Source organism: Dendronephthya gigantea, unplaced genomic scaffold (assembly GCF_004324835.1).
Source record: "Dendronephthya gigantea isolate DGI-Jeju-01 unplaced genomic scaffold, DenGig_1.0 000128F, whole genome shotgun sequence".
NCBI classification, from domain to species: Eukaryota; Metazoa; Cnidaria; class Anthozoa; order Malacalcyonacea; family Nephtheidae; genus Dendronephthya; species Dendronephthya gigantea.
Window position 1 is genome coordinate 267,854 of NW_021163138.1, and position 24,689 is coordinate 292,542.

Genomic DNA, 24,689 nt, shown 5'->3' on the forward strand with positions numbered 1-24,689 from the left:
TGTAGGTTTGATTTCTGTCAACTCATTCATACAAGCATTAATAAAATAGGCTGTTTGACTTTAAACGTTACTATAGTTTGTGTTGTTTAATACTCTTAAAACATAGCGATATTATATTATAAACAATACTGATATGGTACATACCTAGACGACTTTGACTCGTTACTCAACTATCTTATGTATTTGCCACAGGAAGATTGCTAGTCGATTGCAGTCCACCACTCACAGCCATAGGATTCCTTTTGGTGATAACCTCCTCTACAATTCTGCGTATTTCAGACTTTCTGTCCGTAGATTATAAATGTAAATTTATACTGCTCGTAAAAGAAACGTGAAAAAAACGGCAGAGCACATGCAGCCTCGCTCGCCTCGTTTCCAGGCGACAATGACTGTATATGGACTATGACTATGCTATGGTCAGTGAACTGCTATGGTAAATTGGGAACTATGGTCCATTAATTCTTTCGCTGTAGACCGCTGTTCCAAAGCTATTGAATATTTTCCGAGATTTTAATGAATATATTTTTTGCTGAGTTAAATATTTTGCAGCGTAATTTAGTGAAGATTTCGCCTGTCGCATTGAATATTTAATGCAGTTACACAATGTTACACAAAGGGGTATATTGAACATTTTTGCGATTATTGAATATTATATGAGTTTATTGAATATTGTAACAGTGTATTGCATATAAATTGCCTGTATTGAATTTTGCTACATTTCGGCAACCATATAGTACTATATTTTGTGATTGTCGGAAGTCAGCGAAGACAGCAGCAACAAAGTGAGAACAGTCAGAGCTTTGCTGTCATTGGTCAAAAATGACCTTTTTTAAATTGACTAATTGAGTCAAATTTAATCATAAAACAAAAAAGCTATATTTGATCTAAAAATACGAATATATATGATTTTTAACTCCATTTTTTAAAAAGAAGCCAAAATAAGCCAGAAAATAAATATAAGCCAAACAAAGTTTAAGCCATGCGCAAGAAAAATAAGCCAAAATCGAAAAGTTGGCAACCCTGGTTTTATTAATTAATCTTGTTTCAAACACATCCCGACTGAGGATTATAAGGAAGGATTGGGTGTTCAAAAGATCATCACTGAGGCATGTGCAAGTTGACAATTCATTGCAACTGCCTCCCTCAATTACGCTAGCCAGCTCATTAATCAACATACCTACCCATTGATTTGGATTACATAATCCCTGGCAGCCAGAAGACGCCTGAAAAGATAATGTGATTGGTTCATCATCATCATCCAGGGTTGATAATTCAAATTGCTTTGAGAAACTAAATGCACGTACAGCGTTGTTTGTACACAATTAAGATCAGACAGGGGTTTTATTATTTAATTTTGTTTCAAACACTTCACTGACTGAGGATAATAAGGGGGGGTTAGGCATTGAAAAGATCATCACTGAGGCATGTGCAAGTTGACAATTCATTGCAACTAATTTTTAAAATTAAACAAGACCTATCTGAAAGTTGAAGTTTGATTGTAATTCTAACAAATTACGTTAACATGAGAAGGGTTAACATGAGATGCGCACGCACTGCCGCGGATCACCTTTAATGACATTTTGTGTTCACTTGGAACAACATATGGGAGGGGCTGATAAAATATAAGGCTACTCTGGGCATGTTAACCCTTCTGTACTAATGTAATTTCTTAGAATTACAATCAAACTTAACTTACAGGTAAGTCTTGTTTAATTTTTAAATTCTACCAAATCACTAAGTACATCCAGGTATTACAAAGCAGTGTGAACACAAAACTAGAGCACACACAGAAAATAGGCATTAAATTCCAATGTAATCACAATTACGTTAACAATTGATCACACATTATTCAAACACAAACGATACTATTTCTCCAAAACAGCAAGACTCAACAACAACCGCTGTGGCAAGGATTACATCAACCGAAACTAAACTGGCAGCCTTGCTAGTGGCAGCAGACCTTGTGCTATGAGTAGAAAACTGTTTCGTATCAATACCAGCTTTCTCTAGTTGTAATTTTATCCACCGTCCAACAGTCGGTGTAGAAACAGCACGATAAGGCTTAATATACAACACAAGTAGTTTTGTAGAAGACCTTAGCTTCTCAGTCACACCAATATAATAATCTAATGTTTCATACACACACAGTTCCTGTTTAGTATACTTGTACAGACATAAATTGCCAAAAACTTTGCCAGGCCTGTCCTGCTTGATGTGCTCTGTAAGAGCAAACCGATAAGAGTCTGCCATCTTGTACATATACTGAGTCGAAATATCCAAAAATGTTAACGTTTGACACCTTTGTCCAGACGTTAAGGCCATCAGCAACACCAATTTCAGGGTTAGATCTTCAGTGACAATGTGTCCAGTGGCCAAAGGGAAGATAGACTGTCAAGAACAGGATCAACTGGCCAAACACAATGATACTTTGGAACAGGTTTAATCGTATTAAACACCTCTTTGAGATACCTGCACACTAACAAATGTCTGCCAACTGGAACATGACTTAGACTCTGCCCGGGACAGATTTGAAACTGCGGAACGAGCCATATGAGAGAAGAGTAACTCATACCTCCTTTGTACAGGGATTGTAGAAACAGCAAGAGACTCTTTACAGTTGGACGCAGGGGATCACACGACCCTTGAATACAAAACTGCACCCATCTGTTGATGTAACAGTTGTATTGCTTGTGAGTACTGCTCCTCCAGGAGTGCATGATGGTATCGACAATGTCCGGCGGAGTGTCTGAGTCTTGCAAGGATCTCCAGATAATTTGCATACCAGCAGCCGCAGCCGATCTTGGAGTGGATGAAGACTCTTCCAAGTTGGATGAACCAAAGTCTGGTGAGTCACATTCAGAACGCGTGGTATCTCCATCAGCAGACTGAGCAAAACAGTGAAGAAGGGTTGGGTGGTCCAAAACGGAACAATTAGAATTCCTGTCGCCTTGTCCTGTAAAATCTTCTCCAGACATCTGTAAACAAAGCAAAAAGGTGGAAAAGTGTAAAAGAAAATACTTGACCACCCAATAGAAAAGGCATCTTAGCCTTAGGGTCTGGCTTCCAAGAAGCATAGTCCTTAAGTTGGGCAATGAGCCTACTTGCAAAGAGATCTATAGTCGGTTTTTCAAACAAATTGACAATTATCCGAAAAATATGCATAGACAACATCCATTCTAAACTTAGGTTAAAAGACCTGGATAAATTATCAGCATCCATGTTGGCTGAACCAGCAATATGAGCTTCAGATAACCAAATCTCTTTGGCAATGGCCCAAATCCAAATCTTTTAGCAAGAGAATTACATTGCTCTGATCTACATCCACCCATTTGGTTGATATAAGCGGCCACAGTGGTGTTATCACACATAATACGAACATGGATATTAATTTGGTCATTTAACAAAGATAACAGAGCCAAGTGAATAGCTTGTAATTCTTAAAAATTAATATGTTTACCAGCTTCATTATGTGACCAAATACCTGAAGTGCCAACGCCATCTGACAACTTGGCACACCATCCTATACCTGAAGCATCAGTATACAGGATGACATCCGGGGGGGCATGATAAATACTTCTAGAGGCTAGTGGAATGTCATTTACCCATTAATTAACTTATTCTAGACTGTCGCCAGACAGTGACATTTACGCATCAAAATTACCTTGATGCAATCTAAAATTATAATCCTAGTCGGCCTGGATATAATGATAATGCAGTGGACACAACTCCACTTCAGAAAAGGATGAAACTAATGAGCCTATAAGTGATGCTACTTGGTGAGTTGTTGAAAATAACTCCACTAGACCCATCTTTTTTGGGTGTAATAAAGATAGGTGACAAAACCTCGTCAGACTCAGAAACTGACAACTTAATTATTCCCTTATGAAGAAATTTGTCAATTTCCCCATCAATGATTGTTTGTTCCGCCTCATTAAAAGTGAAATAAGGTCTAGTTGTACTTACTCCTGCAGCCGGTAAAGAATCAAATTCAATGTGACGATGAGTTACAGCATCCAAAACAAATGGATCTGAGGTAATTTCGGTCCAAACATGCAGACACTCCTGTAAACTGCCTATGTTGGGCGAGGCTGATTATCAATTACAGCCATAATAGTATCTTTGCTTACTTCACGAGAAGATGCTATTGTCCTTTGCTGGCTGGAGTCCTGGTGTTCTCTGGAGGCCAGGTTTGACCCCTGCCTACCCCTAAAAAAGGCCTTCCACCTCTAACTCTGCTAGAAGTCTGATTGAACCGGCCACAACCACAGAAACTCCTACTACTTGCGACCCTGTAAGGTTCAGAGCAGTAGTCTGAATAATGCTTGGGAGTGACTTTGTTGCTTTACTTATTCGATTTAGTAAGTGCCTCGACCTCCTTATTAAGGTCATCACCAAAAAGGTTGGTTGATACTGATATAGAGGGATTACACAAAGAACTATATTGTTTATTGAGATCAGAACGAATGAAGTCCCTGCGTCTTAGATTAAACTCCCTGTTAGCTGACAAAAGTAGAATAGTAGCATGTGCAAGGTTACGTCTTTTATCTCCATCAGAAGAATTGCACACCTCGAGAACTGCACAAAGGCCAGAAATCAACAAACCCAGGACCTTTTGCAAAGCAGAATCTGAATTCCATATCTCCTGGCGCATTTGTTGCCAAACTTGTTTGTTAACCTTAGGAGCAACCAAATGAGGGCAATTCTCAGGTCTAAGATACTTTGATTGCACTTCTGCAAGTTTTTCTTTTGGCAGTTTATCTTGCAATAGACCATTAACAATACCTGCCAATCCAGATGAAATAGGGACAGCTGTCCGCTCCGACACGGAAAATTCCTCTGCTAAATTTTGAAAAGCACCAACATCAGATTTACCATCTTGGCTAGCTAAGCTGTCTGCCTGAGTTTGGACAAAATTGTCAATTCGACTAGCAAGCCCAGGCTCTGAACATCAACAGAATGGGCATCCTCATTCTCAAGAGCAACCATCTCAAAATCAGAGTAAATTTTATCAATATTATCTTTTATTAACTTGAGCCAGAATATCATTCCTAGACTCTTCCAATAGGTCTTTAAACATGGCTTTCATTTGGGCAGTCGAATAATTTATATTCCCATATGTAGAAGCAGACTCGTCTGCCAAAATGTTATCGTCCATCACCTAAACAAATGGTGCAGGACTGTAAATATACTGAGGCACAATAATAACAAGTGCCAAACAACAGAAAGCGAAGACACATCTTACACTTTCAACACATGCTGTACAGGACACGTCCTGTAAACAATCCACTTGGCAATGTGACCCGTCACAAAACTGGGAAATTGAATATGTTTAAGCTTCAAAATATAGTAGATCTCGTCTACAAGAACCATAAAATGAAAAACAATACAAATAAGCTATACTTACCAAGAAATATCGATGATAAAAGCCAAAATATAAAAAAAATTGTCGAATGTCTTCGCAAACATTGTGAATCCAATGACGTTAAACAGTGCACTGATCCGCAGCGGTGCATGCACATCTCATGGTAACCTGGATGTACTTAGTGATTTGGTAGAACTGAAATTCATTCATACATACCTGACTCTTATGAAACCAGGGGTTGGTTCCTAGAAGATTGTAATGGTGCATCTAGGATTAATAATTAATTTTTCACAAGCAATATGACATTTGTGGTTGTTCACACATATAATGATAATTTAATCATACACAACACAGATGGGTAAACCCATTTTTCTCCATTCCATGACCCCCACTTATATAAAGTCAGTGATGGTCCACATCAGGGAGTGAACAACGGCATTATTAAATGGTGGTGCCGTAATTTGTACTTAAATTAGTGCATGTAAACTAGAAAAATGCAACATATAGACTAGTTTTGAAAATAAGGCAACCATTACGACCTATGATATCAGCTGGCTTTTGATTGGTCTTTTTAAGGCATACCGAGCGACGTGCTAGAAAGACCAATCAGAGTCTTTCTTCTCACATGCGCATGAGATATTTTGAAAATCTGTGCAGACAGGGGCAGATCTAGGAGTAATCACACCGATCATGCAACTCAGCTAAAAATTGCCACGAAAAGTGCTGGAATTAAATGGCAGTCCAGTTGCTAAACACTTGCAGTGTATTTGGGGTGATGTCAATAGGTGATGTTTAGCAGTCCAATTGTGAAGAGTTCAGTGACCAGGCCTTCAAGCAAGAGTGCTCAGAAAAGCGGTCTTATGCATGAATTTGGCTTGCTTTGTCATCAAATCCCAGTCATTGGCTTTCCCTCTTTTTGCGTGATCTATGGGGGTTCTGATCAGTGAAGCGATCAGGGGCTCAAAATTGGGCTATCGACGTCATCATAGCTTTGACAGCAATGAAAACTCGAATGATTATTAAACTTCAAAGAAAAATTTTATTAACAAAACTATTTATTAATCATGCCAGATTTTTACAACCCTGTGAGATGTGCTTTGGAGAAAAAAGATCTTAAAACTATTGAGGGCAATCTCAAGAAGCAAATGGATGCAACAGCAAAGCCTTTAACTGACCAATTATTAAACGGACTGAACAACACCAGCTTCAGCCTTGCAAAAAATTTTGCTGCAGAATCATACATCCCGATATCTGTTCGGAAGACAACAAAGAGGTTTTGTACGGCCTTAAGGTAAACATAACAATATTTTACAAAGATTTCGTGCATTTGTTTATTGTTGATTGTGTATTTTGTGTTATAACTGTCAAGCTGCACAAGCTATAAAGTTGAAATTTACACATTGCACATTGAAATTTACATAGGATTTTGCTTTCATTTGCATATAACTCTGGCGTATGCAGACGCATTGAGGAATCGTGGAGTGTAATAATAAATTCTGTGAACTTTGTGTATACCAATACCTTCTGTGAAATGTACAACCCAATGTATTAAGGCAAAGCTTAGAGCACTGAACTGTGCTATAATTTCACAAATAATTATTCAAAACACATACCAGTAAAGCATACAAGTGGCCACGTTTCCTGATTACATTTAAACAATAAACACTAGTTTATTATATAATATTTCTATAATTATATTGCCAATTATTCACACTTAATGGTTAATGAAAGTGGAACATGATGTTTTTGCTTTCGAGTCTATCAATTGCCAGATTAATATTTATTCATATTTACCTAAGTGACTGAGTAAGATGTAATAAAACTAAGTTTCATTCATGTTTTAGATCTGATACTACTGGAAACTGCTTGTATAGCTCTGTGTCCTTGGTAAAAATGGGTAACAATAGCCTAATGGAGCTATTGAGAATTTTGACCTCCATAGAGCTCTTCCTTAATGCTGATTTTTGTTCTCAGCACCCTTGTTTTTCTTCTGTTGTGGAAGAGCATGCTCAATACTTCAGCCAAAGTGTCATTGTCTGTTTCTAAGGAATGTTTAGATACTGGTTGTATGAAAGCTGATTTGGTTAGACAGGAAGGCATACTTAATTGCAGTGAGAAGAAATGGTCACCCTTTTTCTGTATAATGGGTCTTAATTGCTTCAGTTTTAAATAAGAATGCTTTCACCTATTATCCTGATTGTGGGGAACAAAGAAGTAAATTGCTATTTAATTGCATGATTCAACCACACTTAACTCCAAAGGAAGGTTTGGATGATCTTCATATTTTGTTTTGTTATAGAAGATGTAAGAAACGCCAAAATATTCAATCGAACTAGTGTATTTGGGGCACCCATGTAAATTTAATCAAGTATGGTTACTTGCAATATGTAAAGTATTGCTACTAAATTCACCAATTTCTACACCAGTGCAAAGGTTTGAAGGTGGGGTACTGGGCCACTGATGGCACCTAAAAACAATCTGCATGTGGTCTTATGTGAAAATGCCTTTCCATGTTTTCCAACATATTTTCACAAGATATATTTGTAGTATCATGCATTTCCTAGGCATGTTGATCAGCCCTGATATTGGGCGAAACAGTCACTTTCACATTGCATCTGCACCGCCCCTGACTAATGTGATGTCTGCCCCCCCCGAATTTCTTGACTGAAACTTTTTGACTAAAGTACGAAAACGATCCACCCCTGGGCCTGTAGACAATCTTTTTAAAACGCAACATACCAAATTTTATTAATGAAAAGAAGCTTGAATTTGTGCCGAGTAGTTAAATGGTCTCCTTCATTAACAGCACCTCAAACTATGGGAGTGGGCACGTTTTATACACCAGTTGAAAACATGAGAAATGATATATTTTATATATACCTGTCTCTGCCAATTCCTTCACAATTCAATATGTATCAGCTGTGCACTCGATGCAGGATAATTGGGATTTATTTTGTTCTGATAATTCTGATACAACTGAACTGAAACATGAAATGAATATATTTCAAAGATGACTATAGATTAGACCAAGCGCATGCGCAATTGTTTCGCATGCTTCGCACAGTTCTGAACTATATATATATATATTTGCAGATTTTGCAAACGAGCCGAGCATGTTGCAAGCGTTCTCCCAGATAAAGGCGATGTCTGCAAAAGACCTGTCCGAAATGACAGCCGACAACTGGATGCACAGTGCAACACGGTATTTTTCATCCAAGGTGATCAGAAACATCCATTGCCAGCGTCGTACAACACATCTGAGGTGTTCGTAAATTATGGCAGGTTGCGACAATACTGGCTTCCCTTGCTCTTGGACAACGAACACAATAAGAAACTTCCAGCGGAGATGGTAGGGATCGCTAAATGGCTGGTGCACAGTGAAGAATGTAACTGGTCAGTGGAACATCATAAGTCCAATTTTGTTAACTTCTTAACAGGAGTGGAGCACTTGACTGATTAGAGAAAACATATGCATGCTTGAGCTGAGTCGCTAAAGTTGCACATTTTGTTCTGTTGAGAATTTATTGACGTTTGCAATTGGGTTCCCTTGAAACATAAATTGTTATGCGTTTGCCATTTTGTTTGAAATGAGTCGTAAATTGAGCCATGTTTCATTCAAAACTTCAAATCAAAAAACACAAGAAAACTACTGAGATCATATATAGTTGGTTATACACAACAGATCAAGAGGAGCTTTAATGATATGCACATTGTACATAGTATGTACAACTAATGTATTTACATGGTATGTACAGTCTAATGTATTTTGAACAAATTGCAACCATTTCCTAAAATATTTGTGCATTTATATAGAACCCATCATTGTAACTTAGTTTAATTTCAAATAAGTTGGAATTTTTCATTTTGTTGTTTGAAAGCCATTTGCTGGACTTCACTTAGTAATTAGTAATCATCTTCAAATTAATTTACATGTACATATTTTAAATAGTGACACTCTTCAGGAACACTCTACAGATTATAACGTATTATAACGTAATTATGCAAGTAAGCATTGAATTATTAAAACATATTATAACAAATGTAAATGTGATGTTGCTACTCTGAGTCACCAACCCGGCAAGCTGAAACATTAGCTTGACCATGGTTGGAATAGAATCTGCAACCTTTGGTTTGCTAGTCCAATGCTCTTCCAACTGAGCTACAAGGTCAAGACAGTTCGAGTGGTTGATATTTCGGAACTGAGTCTAGTCTCTTCCATATCTGTATGTCTTAAATTGATGGTGATAATGCGAGGACTCAGGTGTGTATATTAAATGTATATGTGATGCTGCTACTCTGAGTCACCAACTGGGCAAGCTGAGAAATGAGCTTGACCACGGTGGGGATTAAACCTGCGAGCTTTGGTTTGCTAGTCCAATGCTCTTCCAACTGAGCTACAAGGTCAAGACGGTTTAATCGGTTGATATTTCGGAACTGAGTCTAGTCCCTTCCATATCTGTATGTCTCAGAGTAGCAACATCACATATACATTTAATATACACACCTGAGTACTCGCATTATCACAATCAATTTAAGACATACAGATATGGAAGGGACTAGACTCAGTTCCAAAATATCAACCACTCGAATTGTCTTGACCTTGTAGCTCAGTTGGAAGAGCATTGGACTAGCAAACCAAAGGTCGCAGGTTCAATTTCCACCGTGGTCAAGCTAATTTTTCAGCTTGCCCGATTGGTGACTCAGAGTAGCAACGTCACATATGTCGTCACAGCATGTCGTCAGAAGCATCACTGAGTAACTTGTTGCCTGACTGGCTGCTGGAAATAGATCGGCCTTTGTACTCATTTTATTTTTAAGGTGGTCCAATACAAAATACAAAAAACCCGATTTATCTTGTTTTGTTAATTCAGGGAAGGAATATTGTTCCTGGATATTTTTTCAAAGAAAAATAGGCGAAGAATGTGAGAATTGAATGAAAAAAATTTCCCCTAGGGGTTCTGTGATGATCTGTATTGCATAATGGGAGAATTAAGTTTCACCAGGGGCGTGCTGGCCAGGGTAGAGACAATGGGAACTCGTTGTGGGCCCCTGGCATAATGGGCCCTTTAGACTATAAATTGAAATTTGAAAAAGTGTTAAATACACAACAATTTGTAAAAGCAACCTTTATAGAAGAGTTGTATATTAGCTAAATCATGATGTCCTAGGCCTGTATTATTAAGAGCTATTTTATTTGCATATCAAGTACGTGGCCAAAGTTTGCGTCTCGTTACAGAATCGCGTCACCGTGTAAGGTTACTTGAAGTACTAGTATTCCTGCAACCTTTGCGTTGACCTAAACATGTATAGGCGCACCAAACAACAAATATGAATTATTGAATTATCTGAATATTTTGTGCAAAATAATACTCCTGATATAATGTCAATATGAAGTCAGGAGCTCAAAAAAGGAAGGAAAGGGAGAAATTACTTCTGGCTTTAGATGCAAAGAAGTCAAAGAAAATAACTTCATTCACGAATACGATTGCTTCGGCATCCGCATATGCAGTACAAGCAGCCACAGCCACAGGTAAGGATTGGAAATCGACTTATATTCTTTTTTCTTAATATATCTTCTTATACTATTTTAAGATTTAATTTTTTACTAAATTTCTTCTTATATCTTCTTAAATCATTTTATATTTCTATAGCTTTATATAAGAAGAATTAGAATTGATGTGATATTGAGATGTAATATTTTTGTTTGAATATTCATGTTGAAAATTTTCTTGTAATGCCTTAAATAGTTAAATCTTCTTATAATAGAGTAATAAACATAATAATTAAGATTTTTTCTGAAATATTCTTCTTATATCCACATTTTCCCACAGATAAAACTGTGGCAGTGCCAGTGGCCATGTCTACTGATGTCCAACCTTCTACAACTTCAGCAATACCAACTATGACAAATTCAGGAACAGTTGTCATTGTCACTGTCTCTTCTAGTACTGCACAACAGACACAGACTTCTGCCTTAAACTTCAAGAAGTGCCAGTATGAATAGTAGTACTAGTAGTACATGAGTTTACCTTCCTCATCTAGTAAATATTTTGATAATAGACTTGGAAGTTTGACAGAATCAATTGTAGAAAATATAGTCAATGAAAATGACCCTCTGAAATTCACTCAACTGTCACATCCGACCATTCAACAAAAAAAGTCATTTATTCAGCTTGGGCTAGCTCAGCCAAAGTTTCCTACACCACATATTGTGGAGAAATATTATTTTGAAATGAAGGTTGTGGGTGGAGTGACAATAGAACAAAAACGATCATGGTTGAGCTATTCTAAAGAACTTGATAAAATATTTTGTACAACTTGTCTAGTCTTTGCTAAAAAGGATGATAGTAATGTACTCCGTGATGGTTACAATAAGTGGGTTAATGTTAGCAACCGAATAAAAGAACATCCAATGCAAAAGAACCATATTGCTGCTTGTGAGACATTATTAGCTGTGATGTGTGATAAAACAATATATTCACAAATTTCTAAGCAATGTGCAGAACAAGTACAGCAGTTCAAAAGAGAAGCTGAAGTTCTACATGAGTATTTGCACAGAATCATTGACTGTTTGCGATATATGTGTTCAGAGTCAATACCTCATCGAGGAAGTGATGAGAACAATTTCTATCTATTAGCTGATAAAAATGAAGCTTTTCAACCTGGTGCTGGGAAATTCCTAAATTTGGTGAATTTGTTAGGAATATATGATAAAACTGTGTCCACAAAATTGCATCAAGTTAGAGAGCATTATCAACACAGACCTGGAGAAGGTCCAAAAGGGAGAGGAAGTAAAATATCACTTCTGTCAAATAATACACAAGACAAGCTTGTCAAAACAATGGGTAATCTGGTAAAGAAAAAAATTGTTGAATGTGTAAATGATGCAGTATTCTATAGTATATCTGCTGATGGAACCACTGATATTTCATTATGTGAACAAATGGCCATAACTCTGCGTTTTGCTCAAGGAATGGAGGTAAAAGAACATCTTATTGATCTGGTTCAATGTGAAGTAACCACGGGAGAAGCAATCACTGAGGAAATTAAATGTTCTCTAGAACGAAACAATATTCCATTGGGACAATGCGTTGGGAGTTCTTTTGATGGAGCATCAAATATGCAGGGAAAGCATAAAGGAGTTGCCACTCGTATTCAAGAACTTGCACCAATGTCAATTAATGTGTATTGTGGTGCACATGGATCAAATTTAGTAATGAAAGCTTGCTGTCACTCTTCTGTTGCTGCTGTGAATATATATGGGACAGATGCAAAACCAGGTGAACTGCAGAAACTTCGTTCATTTCTGTATGGCAATGCTCGAAAACGTAACCAAATATTTCAAGAAAACAAAAAGAAGTGCACAAATAGCAAACTTCGCTCCCTTGAGCTGGCAGGCACACATACAATCAGATTTCTATCACTTCATGATGCTACAGATAGAGTTCTGAAACTCTACAGAGTTGTTTTGGATACACTGCTACAAATTTATGAGAACACTGATGAATTTGATGCAACAGTGCGATCTGAAGCTGAAGGCCTCCTCAACAAATTTGACTCATTTGATACACTTGCAACGCTGCTACTTTTTGACGACCTGTTTGAAATTCTGGCACCACTCAACTTATCTCTTCAGACTAGAAGTATTGACTTGCTAGTTGCAATATCTATTGTGGACAATGCAAGTAAAAAACTGCAGCTATTGAGAGATTCAGCCGCACAAGATATGATAGCCAAAGCAGAGAAGTTGGCAAGAGAGTTGAAACTTTCATCAATGGAATTTGAAGTCCAACGAGTACGTAGGAAGAAAAGGCAGACACTGGATGAGGGCGTAGATGAAAGATCTACCTCAGCAAAAGATAACTGGAAAGTAGAAGTATTTTACACAGCTATAGACTCAGCCATCAATGTCCTACAGGAGAAATTCCAAAGTCAACGCAGTGTGCTGGCATCAATGTCATTGTTTCAGCCTCAAAGATTCAAGGAAATGGTAGCTACTGATAAGCAGCTTTTGAAGCAGAATATAGAGCCATTAATGAAAAAATATCAAATGGACTCCGAGATTATATTGAAAGAGCTGCTTCATTTTTCAAGCATTTGCCTTAGTTATGAAGCTGATATTTTGGACCCAATACAAGCAAGTTTCATTAATACATACAAATTCCTGAAGTCCAAGAACTTGGATTCTGTTTTTCCCGAATTAACAACAGTATATCATATTCTGAGCACTATCCCAAGCAGTTCTTCCGAATGTGAAAGGGTATTCAGTAAAATGAAGATAATAAAGAGCAGACTGGCAAGCAGATTAACACATGAAAATTTGAACCAGAGGATTCAACTAGCAACAGAGTATGAACTAATGTGGAAGTTGAACAAGGAAGATATCATTAAAGAATATGCCGACAGTAATGAGATGAAGCGACTTTTGTTTCCCTAGTACTTGCTTGATTATAATATAATGGTTGATTTTCATCAATTTCATTTAACAAAGTAACAATACATCATAATTTGCTTAATTTATCAAATAATGCACGTCAAGTGCCCAATAGAACACATCATCATACAGTATAATAAAGTGGAGACAGTTTGTCTAGTTTGTTTTTGTTTCGCAGGATCGCGCCCTTGGGCCCCTAAAGTGTTACTCATTCGTTGTTCTTCTTGAAGACCCAGCACGCCCCTGAGTTTCACATTTAAAAAACCTAAACGAAAACCAGCCTAATACGATGGAAACAATATAACATAAAAAAGGTAGACAGTTTGACAGCCTTTGTGCCGGCTTTTCTAATACCAAAGGTCTGATATTATTATGATTATAATAAAAATAATGGAAAACTTTAAATAACAAATAAAGTGTTACATTTTTACCTTCTACTGGTCAGTTTCATATCTTTTAATTTAAACTTGCAGGAATGCAGAGGGGGAGTAATAATTGAACGATTTCTAATTGTTCGCAAATGATTTAAACAGAAAAGTGCAAGTGGTACTACTCTAAAATCTGCAAGTTAGTGAGCATTCTGTCATGCATCATGTTAATCGGCATCATGGAAGTGAGCCCCCACTCTTGTTTTCTTTCTTTTCCCCCACTTCCCCCAGTTCAATATTTTGATATCCCCACAAGTAAAATCCCCCTTTTTAGAGACATTTTAGAGACAAAAAATACAGATTGTTTTAGTTCAAGATAATGTATTATAGTAGCACTTTCATATTATGTTTAATGATATGAAGTGATAATATATCCATGCATATGTTGACGTCAAAAAAAGTTAGGTTCGTGATTAATTAATTAATCAAAACAATTGCTCAAGATGCGAACAAGAACTTATTGCAGTGAAGAACTGAGAAATTGTGTCCTTCTGCAAAAGAATTCACAAAACAACAAATTAGAGACAAATACAAATCGATAACTAGAAAAGAAAAACGTGAAGCCAATAAAATGTAGAAAAACTATTCAGTACACATCATAGATATAGTAATGACCGAAGGCACTCTTATTTAAAATGTGGTATGCTACTTTATATTTTATAGCATGTTTTGAGCCGGAATAAACCTTACCGTTAGGTAGGTTTTTGATAGTATATTTGAAAAACAAAATCGATTTAAAAATAAATTACTTCACTAAAGCGCATTTCAAGTTTTATGTATTGCTGTCAGCCCCAGATGGGACACACAAACCTAACCGTACCGGATTTATTACCTTCTTTTGATCCTGTCAAAGGCACAGTTACAGATTACATGCATTCTGTTTGTGAAGGGGTCATGAAGCATAGATGGGTCTATGGGTAGATACAAAGCACCATGGGGAAAGACTTACTACAGCACTTCTTTCTCTTTGTTTATGGAATTTATACACTCTTAGGTGACTCAATCTCTAGTAGTGAAATTGATCTTTCTGAGGTTTGCCTAACAAAGTGTGTAATTGAAATGGAGGAGTTGCATGGCCTGTCAAATTGCAAATATACTGTTCACTGTTTGACTCACCTGGCACATTGTGTCAAGGACTGCAGTCCACTGTGGGCTAATTCTGCAATCACCTTTGAATCACACAATCATGTGCTCATGAATTTGTTTAATAATGGGACACAATGTCTACCACAGCAAATAATGGATACATTTTTGCTCAAAGCCAAGGTTTAATCTTTGACTAGGAGTGGTGCTGATAGTGATTCTTGTGCCTCTGTGAAGGAAGTACTTTCTAGGCTGACTGATGATGTTAGGTGTAGGCATCAGAATGCTCATGATGGTTTAACTCCATTAGGTTCTAAAAAATGTGTTACTTTAAAAGCACATATGATAATGGCCCTGATAAGAAAGGAATTAGATTCCATTTCAAGACGATACCATATTTTCAAAGAATAATGATTTCTGTCAAGGATTTGGGAACTGAAAATTATAGGATGTCTAATGAACTAGAGAAATGGAAAGAAAGCTGCAAGAATCTCAAAGAAGAGAATTGTATTCTGAAATGTTGAATGCACTAAATGAGAAAGATAAAGAGATCAGAAATCTTTACAATGTGAACAAGAAGCTTCTTGATTATCTGGTAATCTAGTAAAGGATCTAGGCAGTGTTGCTAAAAAATCAAGGACACTCAATACTTTCATGTCATGAGCTAAAATTGCACTGTGGTTTATGATGTCATTTGGTATTGAATTCTTCAATTCAATTATGGAAGAACAGACTGGAATGTTTATGTCGATAATAATACGAACAACAAAGTCTTTATATCAATAACAATACAAACAATTCAAAGGATGGTAGCAAGGGTTTTGGCAGTTTATCTGATTGTGACAAAGAAAAAATAGAACAAGTTTTGTTCCTTTTGGACAAATTTTGTTTTGGAGATGCATTTTACTCTTTAAGTATAGAACCTCAAATATTCTTTGAATACTATTCCCATCATTGTACAACTAACTATTGTCGACCTCTAATTGTTTTCTGTATTAGGCTCTAAGTAAAACACAGTGGTTGTTCCGACATGCTCGTCCACATGTCTGGGTGTTTTCTTAGTGTGATGGCGTTGGTTGAAATCTGCTTCCGTGTCAATTCCCAGCTTTTTAGGGAAGATTACAAATGCTTCAATTTGATCATCCATTATTTTGTTAAAACTTCTGTATTATTTTAAGGTTCCTTCAACAAGGCCAGTTGCATCCAAAATATTAAGTTCAACTGATTGTAGCTGCACCACAAGACTTGTGTTTTATATGCAATGTTCTTCATAAACATTAGTGCAATAACGAAGTCAAGTGAAAGCATATTTTTTCTTAAACCAAATGCTTGCATTTTGGTTTTTCTGTCTGCTTTGTTGGCAATCCCAAGTAAGACATTGATAATCACTTCAAATAATGTACAGACAGCTTGGATACTTTCCGCTCTTGCACTTCAGTGTGTCTTGGAAAGGTTTCTGAGCATGAGGCAGTTCTCAATTTCGTCTTTTAGCAGTTGGAATTGCTTTGTGCTGGGTGTAAAAAACACATAAAGTGCCTGTAGTATCTCAAACATTTCCCGAACAACGACGCCTGCGTTACAACTATGCTCTATCATGGTGTTGCAGGGATGTGCTTGGCATGGTATATAAGTCGGATGTTAAGTTTATCAAGTTGGATATCAATATGGTCCTCTGCAGAAAGTGACAGTATGCAGCAAGAGATGCTTTAGGACTTTGGAAAAAGAGAAGTGCTGGGCAAGTTTTCCTGGCTTGGTTTTGCACTTTTCATATTGTGCCATTTCCTAACACCTGTACTTTCTAGCTGGGGTCTGATTTCTCCTTTGAAGGTGTGCTATCAAATAATGAGCATACGAAAAAGAAAACAGCATCTTTATCTTGACAGTATTCTAAATGTGGGTACTCATCATACCATCGCAATAAAAAATTCTGTTTTTTCAGTGTTTATATCTGGGTTGGTTGGAAAACATGAAAATCTTGGCTAAAAGGACCAAGTTCCACCAGGTACCCTGGTTGATTTTCGTTATGGACCACACTATGTAGAGCTGGATCATGCTGCACAGAAATTTGAGCTGGGTTAGAATTGTTAACTTTGGGCTTTGTTTGCAGGATATCCTGGAGTACAGGTTCGGATTTGTCAAGAAATCTTCCACAGTTTTCTTGTAACATTTTGGTGGTGTTGTTAGCCTCTTCAATCAATTGTTCTATATTAGGAATATCTGACTTTTTAGCATCATTTACTAGAGTTTGACACTCACTTGGCAATGAAAGCCAAGGTTGCAACAGATTCGATCCAGTTATTCCAATCTGATTTCTGGTTGATTTCGGATTGTGCATTTGCATTGCCATAATTTAAAGAATCATTAGGAGATGTAGCAGAATCTGTAGTTTCAGGAAGGTGAAATAGAATCTGGAAAACTAAAAGGAATAACAGGGAGTTGATAGTTGTGGTAAAGGAAGGTGAATCCCAAATTATAGTAAAGGTAGTGGTAATCTCCAAGATCAGAAATACAGCACAAATCGCTTTTTTTCGAAGTAGTATCAGCAACTGCTGAGATGGTATCTTCATTGTTTATATTGGCAGACACCCATGGATTTCTCAAAGAGAATTTTTTGGGATTGACGACCTTGGCTCTTGATTCCGATTGTATATCTCTGGGTGGATTGTATCAACTCCTTATTCCTAGCATTCAACAGGAGCTACAAAGCAAGTTAATTTAAGTATAAACTTTGCTATTCCCATGAAACATTTTAACATAAACATTTTAATCCAGAACCAGATACTAAATTTTTACCTAGTTAGTTACCATGAGTTGCAATAAACAAGTTTTTTCATTCTCAATGTTGAAGTTGAACTGTGGTGCAGGGGCATTCTGCTTTTAAAAATATTAAACTATAAAATCTATAAAAAGCTATATGTCCACACTAAGGTTAAACAAATAGAACTAAAAAAAATAAGTCAGTAACTCGAGTCGGGAGTTAAAACTCAATATAAACATGTTGTACTATGATTAGCAGGTGATTGTGATATTTGGCTAATCGGCTTCAATATACGGCTTACAGTATAAATTATTTGTATTTGATGTATGCTTTCTACCTTTATTCTATATTATTCATTACATTCTAAATTAAATTTTAAAAACATGAGGATCTTGCAACTTATCACAATATTCCTTTTGCCCGCAATTATTGAGTTTTGCCACTTCAAATGACAATTTAAAAACATGGGTTTCACATTTTAGCCTCCCGACTCGAATTCTAAATTACGACTCTGCTGACACACTGAGTTATTTAATCAAACTAATATGGTTTGGGGCATAATATTAGACAACAATTTGTACAAACAATATTTCAAAATATCGCAAAACTAAAGTTATTGTCTTAATGCCTACATACGGCTAAGTTTCTTTGACACTTTAACAATTTCCTGAATGCCGATTTTGTGTGACTTGCCTAACAATATCAGAGTGATTTGCCGACTAGGGTGAAGCACCCCCCAACACAAATCCTCACCATTCATAATGGCCCTGAATATATATGCCATAGCTGTAAAAGGTTTAATTTTGATAGCCTTTCATAGCCAATTATGTCTTTAGAAAACGATCTATCAAGCTCATTAATAAAATAAAATGCATCCTTCTTCATACAGAAAACACAGATCTTATAAACAACTGTACTTTAGATTCGTATCTGTTTAAAACATTTCAAAGCTTTATATAGAGTATAAATAATTTCTTTTTCACTTTTTAATCTTAAAGAGCAACCCTTGTTTTTATAAACGTTTCCCAATGATTTTCACTGGATCTGTTATTATTTTCCCATTTTATTTGGTGTAATTTTTAAAAACAGTTTTAGGAAAATGTTTGCAAATTTGCAGTTAAATTGCTGACATTATTATTGCAATTAGTAATGCGTGTATCTAAGGGCCATTCGTTTTTCACTGAAACAAAAATCGAATTGCGATCATAAAATTTCGTTTTTTCTTTTTGATGTTTGAAAAAAACGGAAATAGAATTGAATTCCGTTTTCTTCGTCTGAAAAATGGAACCAAATAAAGATTTTCCTTCGTTACTTTCAAACTATTTTCTAAACATGGGAAAACGGATTTTCAAACTGAATTTCAATTTCCATCAAATGGCTAATTAGAAGTTTTCTCATGCCAACACCCCCCCTGGATTTTTCGCGCCTTTTTGTTATTTTCGTGCATTTTCTGTTGGTACGACATACTGGATATCAACACGATGCGAGATATGGAAGATGAAAACTTTAATTTTTCCTTCGGTGAAGGCGATGAAAGAAAAGATCGAAAATTAAAAAAGAGTCAAGTTAACATAGAAAGGTTAGCCTGTATGTTTGGGATAAGTGGATTGGATAAATGACCTGTTTTCGTTTGTGATTTTTAGTCCAAAATTTTCGAAGTTCACAAACTGAATGGTTATGTTGTACTTTGCAGTTGGAACTAACAGGAATACACATTGTTGACAAATTTTCGGGCAACACAGAGTGGCCAAACAAGGAAGGTCGGTTTGACTTAAATGATTTTCGAAAGGAATCCTTTGTAAAAAGTCGAAAAGGAAGAGCTAGTGCGTCAACTTCATTTGGAGGATTGCACTCGCTGCAGTCTCCTTCAAGCTCATTTGATTGAAGTTCTAATTTCAGTGGATATTCTCCTATGTTCAGGTAAGTAAAAAAAAAAGTTCAATTTACGTTAGGACAGAGAGGACTCCTCAGTTAATTCATGTTTTATTCACAATCATCATCCATTTCGAATATTAGCCTTGGGCGGCTAATCGTGTTAAAGTATAAGGTAGCGGATTAGACTAGTCGAAGTCAATGTAATGTTTTAGCAGTATGCAGTGTCAGTGGCATATTGAAGTGTAAAGTAAAAGTTTAAAGTGTGAACAAAAATATTTGAGTCTTTCCTAACTTTTTCAAAGCCTCGCTTGCAGCTTTTATCGGAAATATAAGTCGCGCGTCTCACTTTAATGGATCCACTCGCAGCAGCTGTTCAATTTTATTTTCTCGCAGCTACGCGTAGAGAATTTGATACATGTTTTTCAACCTGGGAAGTCAAGCGGCCTTTTTCTTCAATTTCCTTCCGTAGATCTGTTGTGCCTTCCAAAAAAAAAGAGTTACAGCTACTGTCTGAAAGTTACACTGGCTAAGAAGAATGGGAATAAAGTGACAAATCAAACAAGGCAGACCTATGTTACCATAAATGATGTTACAGCGACTGTCCCGTACAAAACTACCCAATGCAGGGAAGAGTTTAGAACAACACACTAATTCTTGTGTCTTCTAATTGTTTACCCAATGAAGATAGTGATGCAATGTCATTTCTCACTTCCCATATATTCAACAAACCAGGTCACAAAGGTTTGTTAGCAACATACATAATTCATTCTCAGACAACCGTCTCTGTTTCGCAAAATTTCAACGAAAATACACTTTTAATTCGCATGATTTAAGCATTTTTAAGTTGAACTAAGTATTATTTGTCTTTGATGATGTCATGGCAGGATTGGCATTTTGGAAGGCAAATTCAAGAAAAACATTTGCTGTACCACAAACAGTAAAGAATGAGCGTGGTATTATATGTGTAGATGATGATCTTTATGATTCAGATGACCCTGAAACAATTACTTTTGGTGAGAAATCAGGTAATATTGCATCAACCTGATAACATGCAATGTTATTCGATGTATAATAATAGATGTATATTCATAACAAAAAGTATGGTTTTGATAACCTTTGCTAGGTGAGACTAGTAAGAATATGAAAAGCAACATAAAACCTGCTGTGATGGATGCTGTCAATAAAGTACTACCAAAAGCAATGCAAACATTGCAAGAAAATTTTGAAAAAGCTTTGAAAAGTCATGTGAGCAATAAAGCATTTGTTGAGAAAGCACTGCAAAATTCATTTTTGAAAGAAATAACAGATTGTTTCCAGTGCATAATTTGTAAAGATACATCAACATCACCTATTATAGTTTCCAGTTGTTGTGAGTCAGTCATTGGTTGTTTTGAATGTGTAAAGACATGGACAGACACTGGAAAAACAACATGCCCAAAGTGCAGAGAGGATGGCTTCAACACTGCCACAATTTCTTTTAATAGTTTTGATGATTTTATCAAAAAGTTGCATTGAATATCATACAGTATATACAGCAATAGCAATAGACACAAGACTGTTAAACGCTTTCGGTTTGAGATTATTGATTGATATCATCTAGACATTAATTGTTGAGTTCAGTGGCATAGCCAGAACGATAATTGGGGGGGCCCATATTCATATATTCGTGATACTACAGTCTGTCATCATGAATATATGAATATGGGCCCCCCCAATTATCAATGCTGGCTACCCCACTGGTTGAGTTATGTTCAAGTGCATCATGATAGCATTGCAAAAAATGTGTATTATCATGGTTAACTAGTGTTACCCCAGTTAATATGATTAAATTGTTCCTCTCTTTCATTTTGTAAATGTGGATTTGTGACTAATGGATCTTGGCCAAATGCAAGAAAATGTGTTATCCTTCCACCATCATTTTCATACCTTGGAACCGCCTCCTCGCATGTTGGAGTCATGTTAAACGGCACTTTTGCCACTCTATTGTTGTTGTTTCTCAGATCAATTGGCCTTCGAACTCCTGTGATAATAAGAAATTATAAAGGGAACATTGTAAAAAAAGTTTGAGATATGAAAAAAAAGTGAAAAAAGAAAAACAAAGTGAAAATTAAAGAAAATAAAAATTGAAGAGAAGCTTTCTCAAAGTTAACAATTAAAGCTAGTGCAAATAAACTCTGATGATGTCATAAAATAAACTGGCAATTAAGGTTTTCATTATGAAGATATGAATTAAACTAAATAATTGAAATTGATCATTAATTAAAGTAAATGAGAAAAAATTGTGCCAATTAAGAGAAGGATATTACCTGGTATAGCGTGATGATTCCATGATTGAACTGCTTTCTCCATTCCCACAAAAGCTACTTTCAAACTGACTGATGAAACAGAATGTTTGACATTCTCAAGTTCCATGTCAATTAAATTTCTTTCCTCCATTTGAGGCAAAGCTGATTTAATCGGGTAATTAACTCTTGCATTTACTTCCACCCAGAATCTTTCAATCACAAGATTCTATAAAATATAAAAATAAATGGTATGGTCCTGACAATTCTACACAGGCAGAGTTTTTCATTAGCTTAATTTTTAAGTTGATAGACATTAAGGGTAAGGTACTTGTGTCTCATTACTCGGAAAACCTAGGATGCAATAGCCACCCCCCTGAGTTATTGGTATGAACTATCTTCTACTATTTGGTTTTATAATGCATACCTTTTTTGATTCTGTTTGACGATGGGGATCTCTACCTTGATTTGTTCTGAACTCAGCCAACATTTCTTGGACATACAGTAAGAGGACAAACTCCATTCCATGATCAACTCTGATCTGATCGAATAATCCTTAATTTAGTATGATATTCCTGTAAATGACATTCAACATTATAAAAGGAAATATCACCTATAGCCAGGGATGGATCAAGTGTGGTTTTATAATATTCCAGAAAACAGTAGCATGGGGATATTAGAATGTATGTTTGTTCATAAAAATATGAAGGACAATGAGGTGTAACTTTGATTGTTAGAGCCAGATTCTTGTAATTTGGCAACAATTCCATGTATAATTTTTTAAATTTCAATTAATACCGAAATTTGCACCCCCAGTCACCCTTGCTTAAAGCTCATTGATATACTTCAATATTTTCACGTTTCTCATGTGATTTTCATGTGACTCATAATTCAATAAAAATTAAATACCTGAACATGTCATAAATCACGACATTGTTTTTTACTGGCATACATGAAAATGCAGTAATAAACCTGGAATATCCATCAATTGCACAAACATGTGTGACACCAAACATAGCTATTTTTTCATTCTGGTCTAAGTGCAACTTATGGCCAAAATATTCTGCGATGTATGGATGTGGATTTGTAAGTCTTTCGGTTCGTGCGTTACGCTGTTGCTGGTATAATTGTGAAACCCTAGCCAAGGAATTTCGAACACGTTGCTCAAAGGCAAGTGAAAATCCACATTTGCTATCCAAATAACCCTTCATCATCTTCCGCCCATAAACTGGACCAAACTGCAAAAAAATAATGAACAGATATAGAAAAGCTACTTTAAAATGAAACGAGAGGGAACCAACATTTTGGATGACTATTAAGTTGTAGAATATGCTTATTATGTATTGATATTATGTATTGCTTGAGCAACACTTTTTTCTGTATATGTTTCTCAAATAGATGAAAAAGTACCTCGGAAACAGCATTTTTTACAGCATCATCAAGATGTTCGTCAGAAATAATGCCTCTCTTTCTAATTCCATTTTCCTTGCAAAAGCGTTTTATACTTCGAACAGAAAAACCTCTTTGTTCCGGATACGCTGCTATAAGGGCATCTGACAAATCTTCTAATGTTTTTTTCTCTATGAGATAAGAAGCTTCTTATAAATTGTTCGTGTTCTTCTAAAGCCGCCATATTGGAAATTTCTGGTTTGTGACGGGGGGTGCGTATTGAAGAGCATCAGCCATTTGATGGAAATTGAAATTCAGTTTGAGGATCCGTTTTCCCATGTTTACAAAATAGTTTGAAAGTAACGAAGGAAAATCTTTATTTGGTTCCATTTTTCAGACGAAGAAAAAGGAATTCAATTCTATTTCCGTTTTTTTCAAACATCAAAAAGAAAAAACGAAATTTTATGATCGCAATTCGATTTTTGTTTCAGTGAAAAACGAATGGCCCTTAGATACACGCATTATTAGTACCCTTGCATGGTATATTATGTTTTGAGTATATTTAGTGTTTACTTCTCGAAAGCATATACAGCACTCCCTACATACTAAGTTACATGTAGTTATGTGATCAATGTTAGGTAATGAGATAATTTATTGGTTATTGATTGATTTCCACTTAATATCCTATTTGCAAATATTACATCCCCCTTTCCCTAAGTCTAGATCAGACCAATCCTTTAAATGAACTTGAATATAATTGAGAAATTTGCTCCTTATTTACTGCCAGAGATCTCACAGCCCAAGTCTTGTGTGTTGTTGATTTGAATGCTCCTTTAGATTGTCAACCTTATGGGATTCTGTAAGGCTTAACCCTTTTCGGTGCACATTTTGAAAATCAATGCAAAAAATTTTTTTGTGCGAAACTTAGCTTAAATATAATAAATAACCTCCACAAATGAGAAAAAATATATGTTAAGGTGGGGAAGTAATTTTTTTTATTTGTTGCCATATGGCAACACTACCCGATAACGGTTATATTTTCAAGAAAAATCCTGATGATGAAATATTAAGTTTGGGT

General features: G+C 36.1%; 1 protein-coding gene across 1 annotated transcript; it reads left to right on the forward strand.

Annotated features, from left to right (window-relative positions):
- Positions 1 to 11,381: 11,381 nt before the first annotated feature.
- LOC114535952 lies at positions 11,382 to 13,799 on the forward strand. The gene has a single exon (XM_028557292.1). The coding sequence runs from the start codon at positions 11,382 to 11,384 to the stop codon at positions 13,797 to 13,799; it is 2,418 nt and encodes an 805-aa protein (XP_028413093.1).
- The last annotated feature ends 10,890 nt before the right edge of the window (positions 13,800 to 24,689 follow it).

Bases quoted from the DNA above. Each gene is read 5' to 3' on its own strand.
- LOC114535952 (XM_028557292.1), top strand. From the start codon at position 11,382: ATGAGTTTACCTTCCTCATCTAGTAAATATTTTGATAATAGACTTGGA.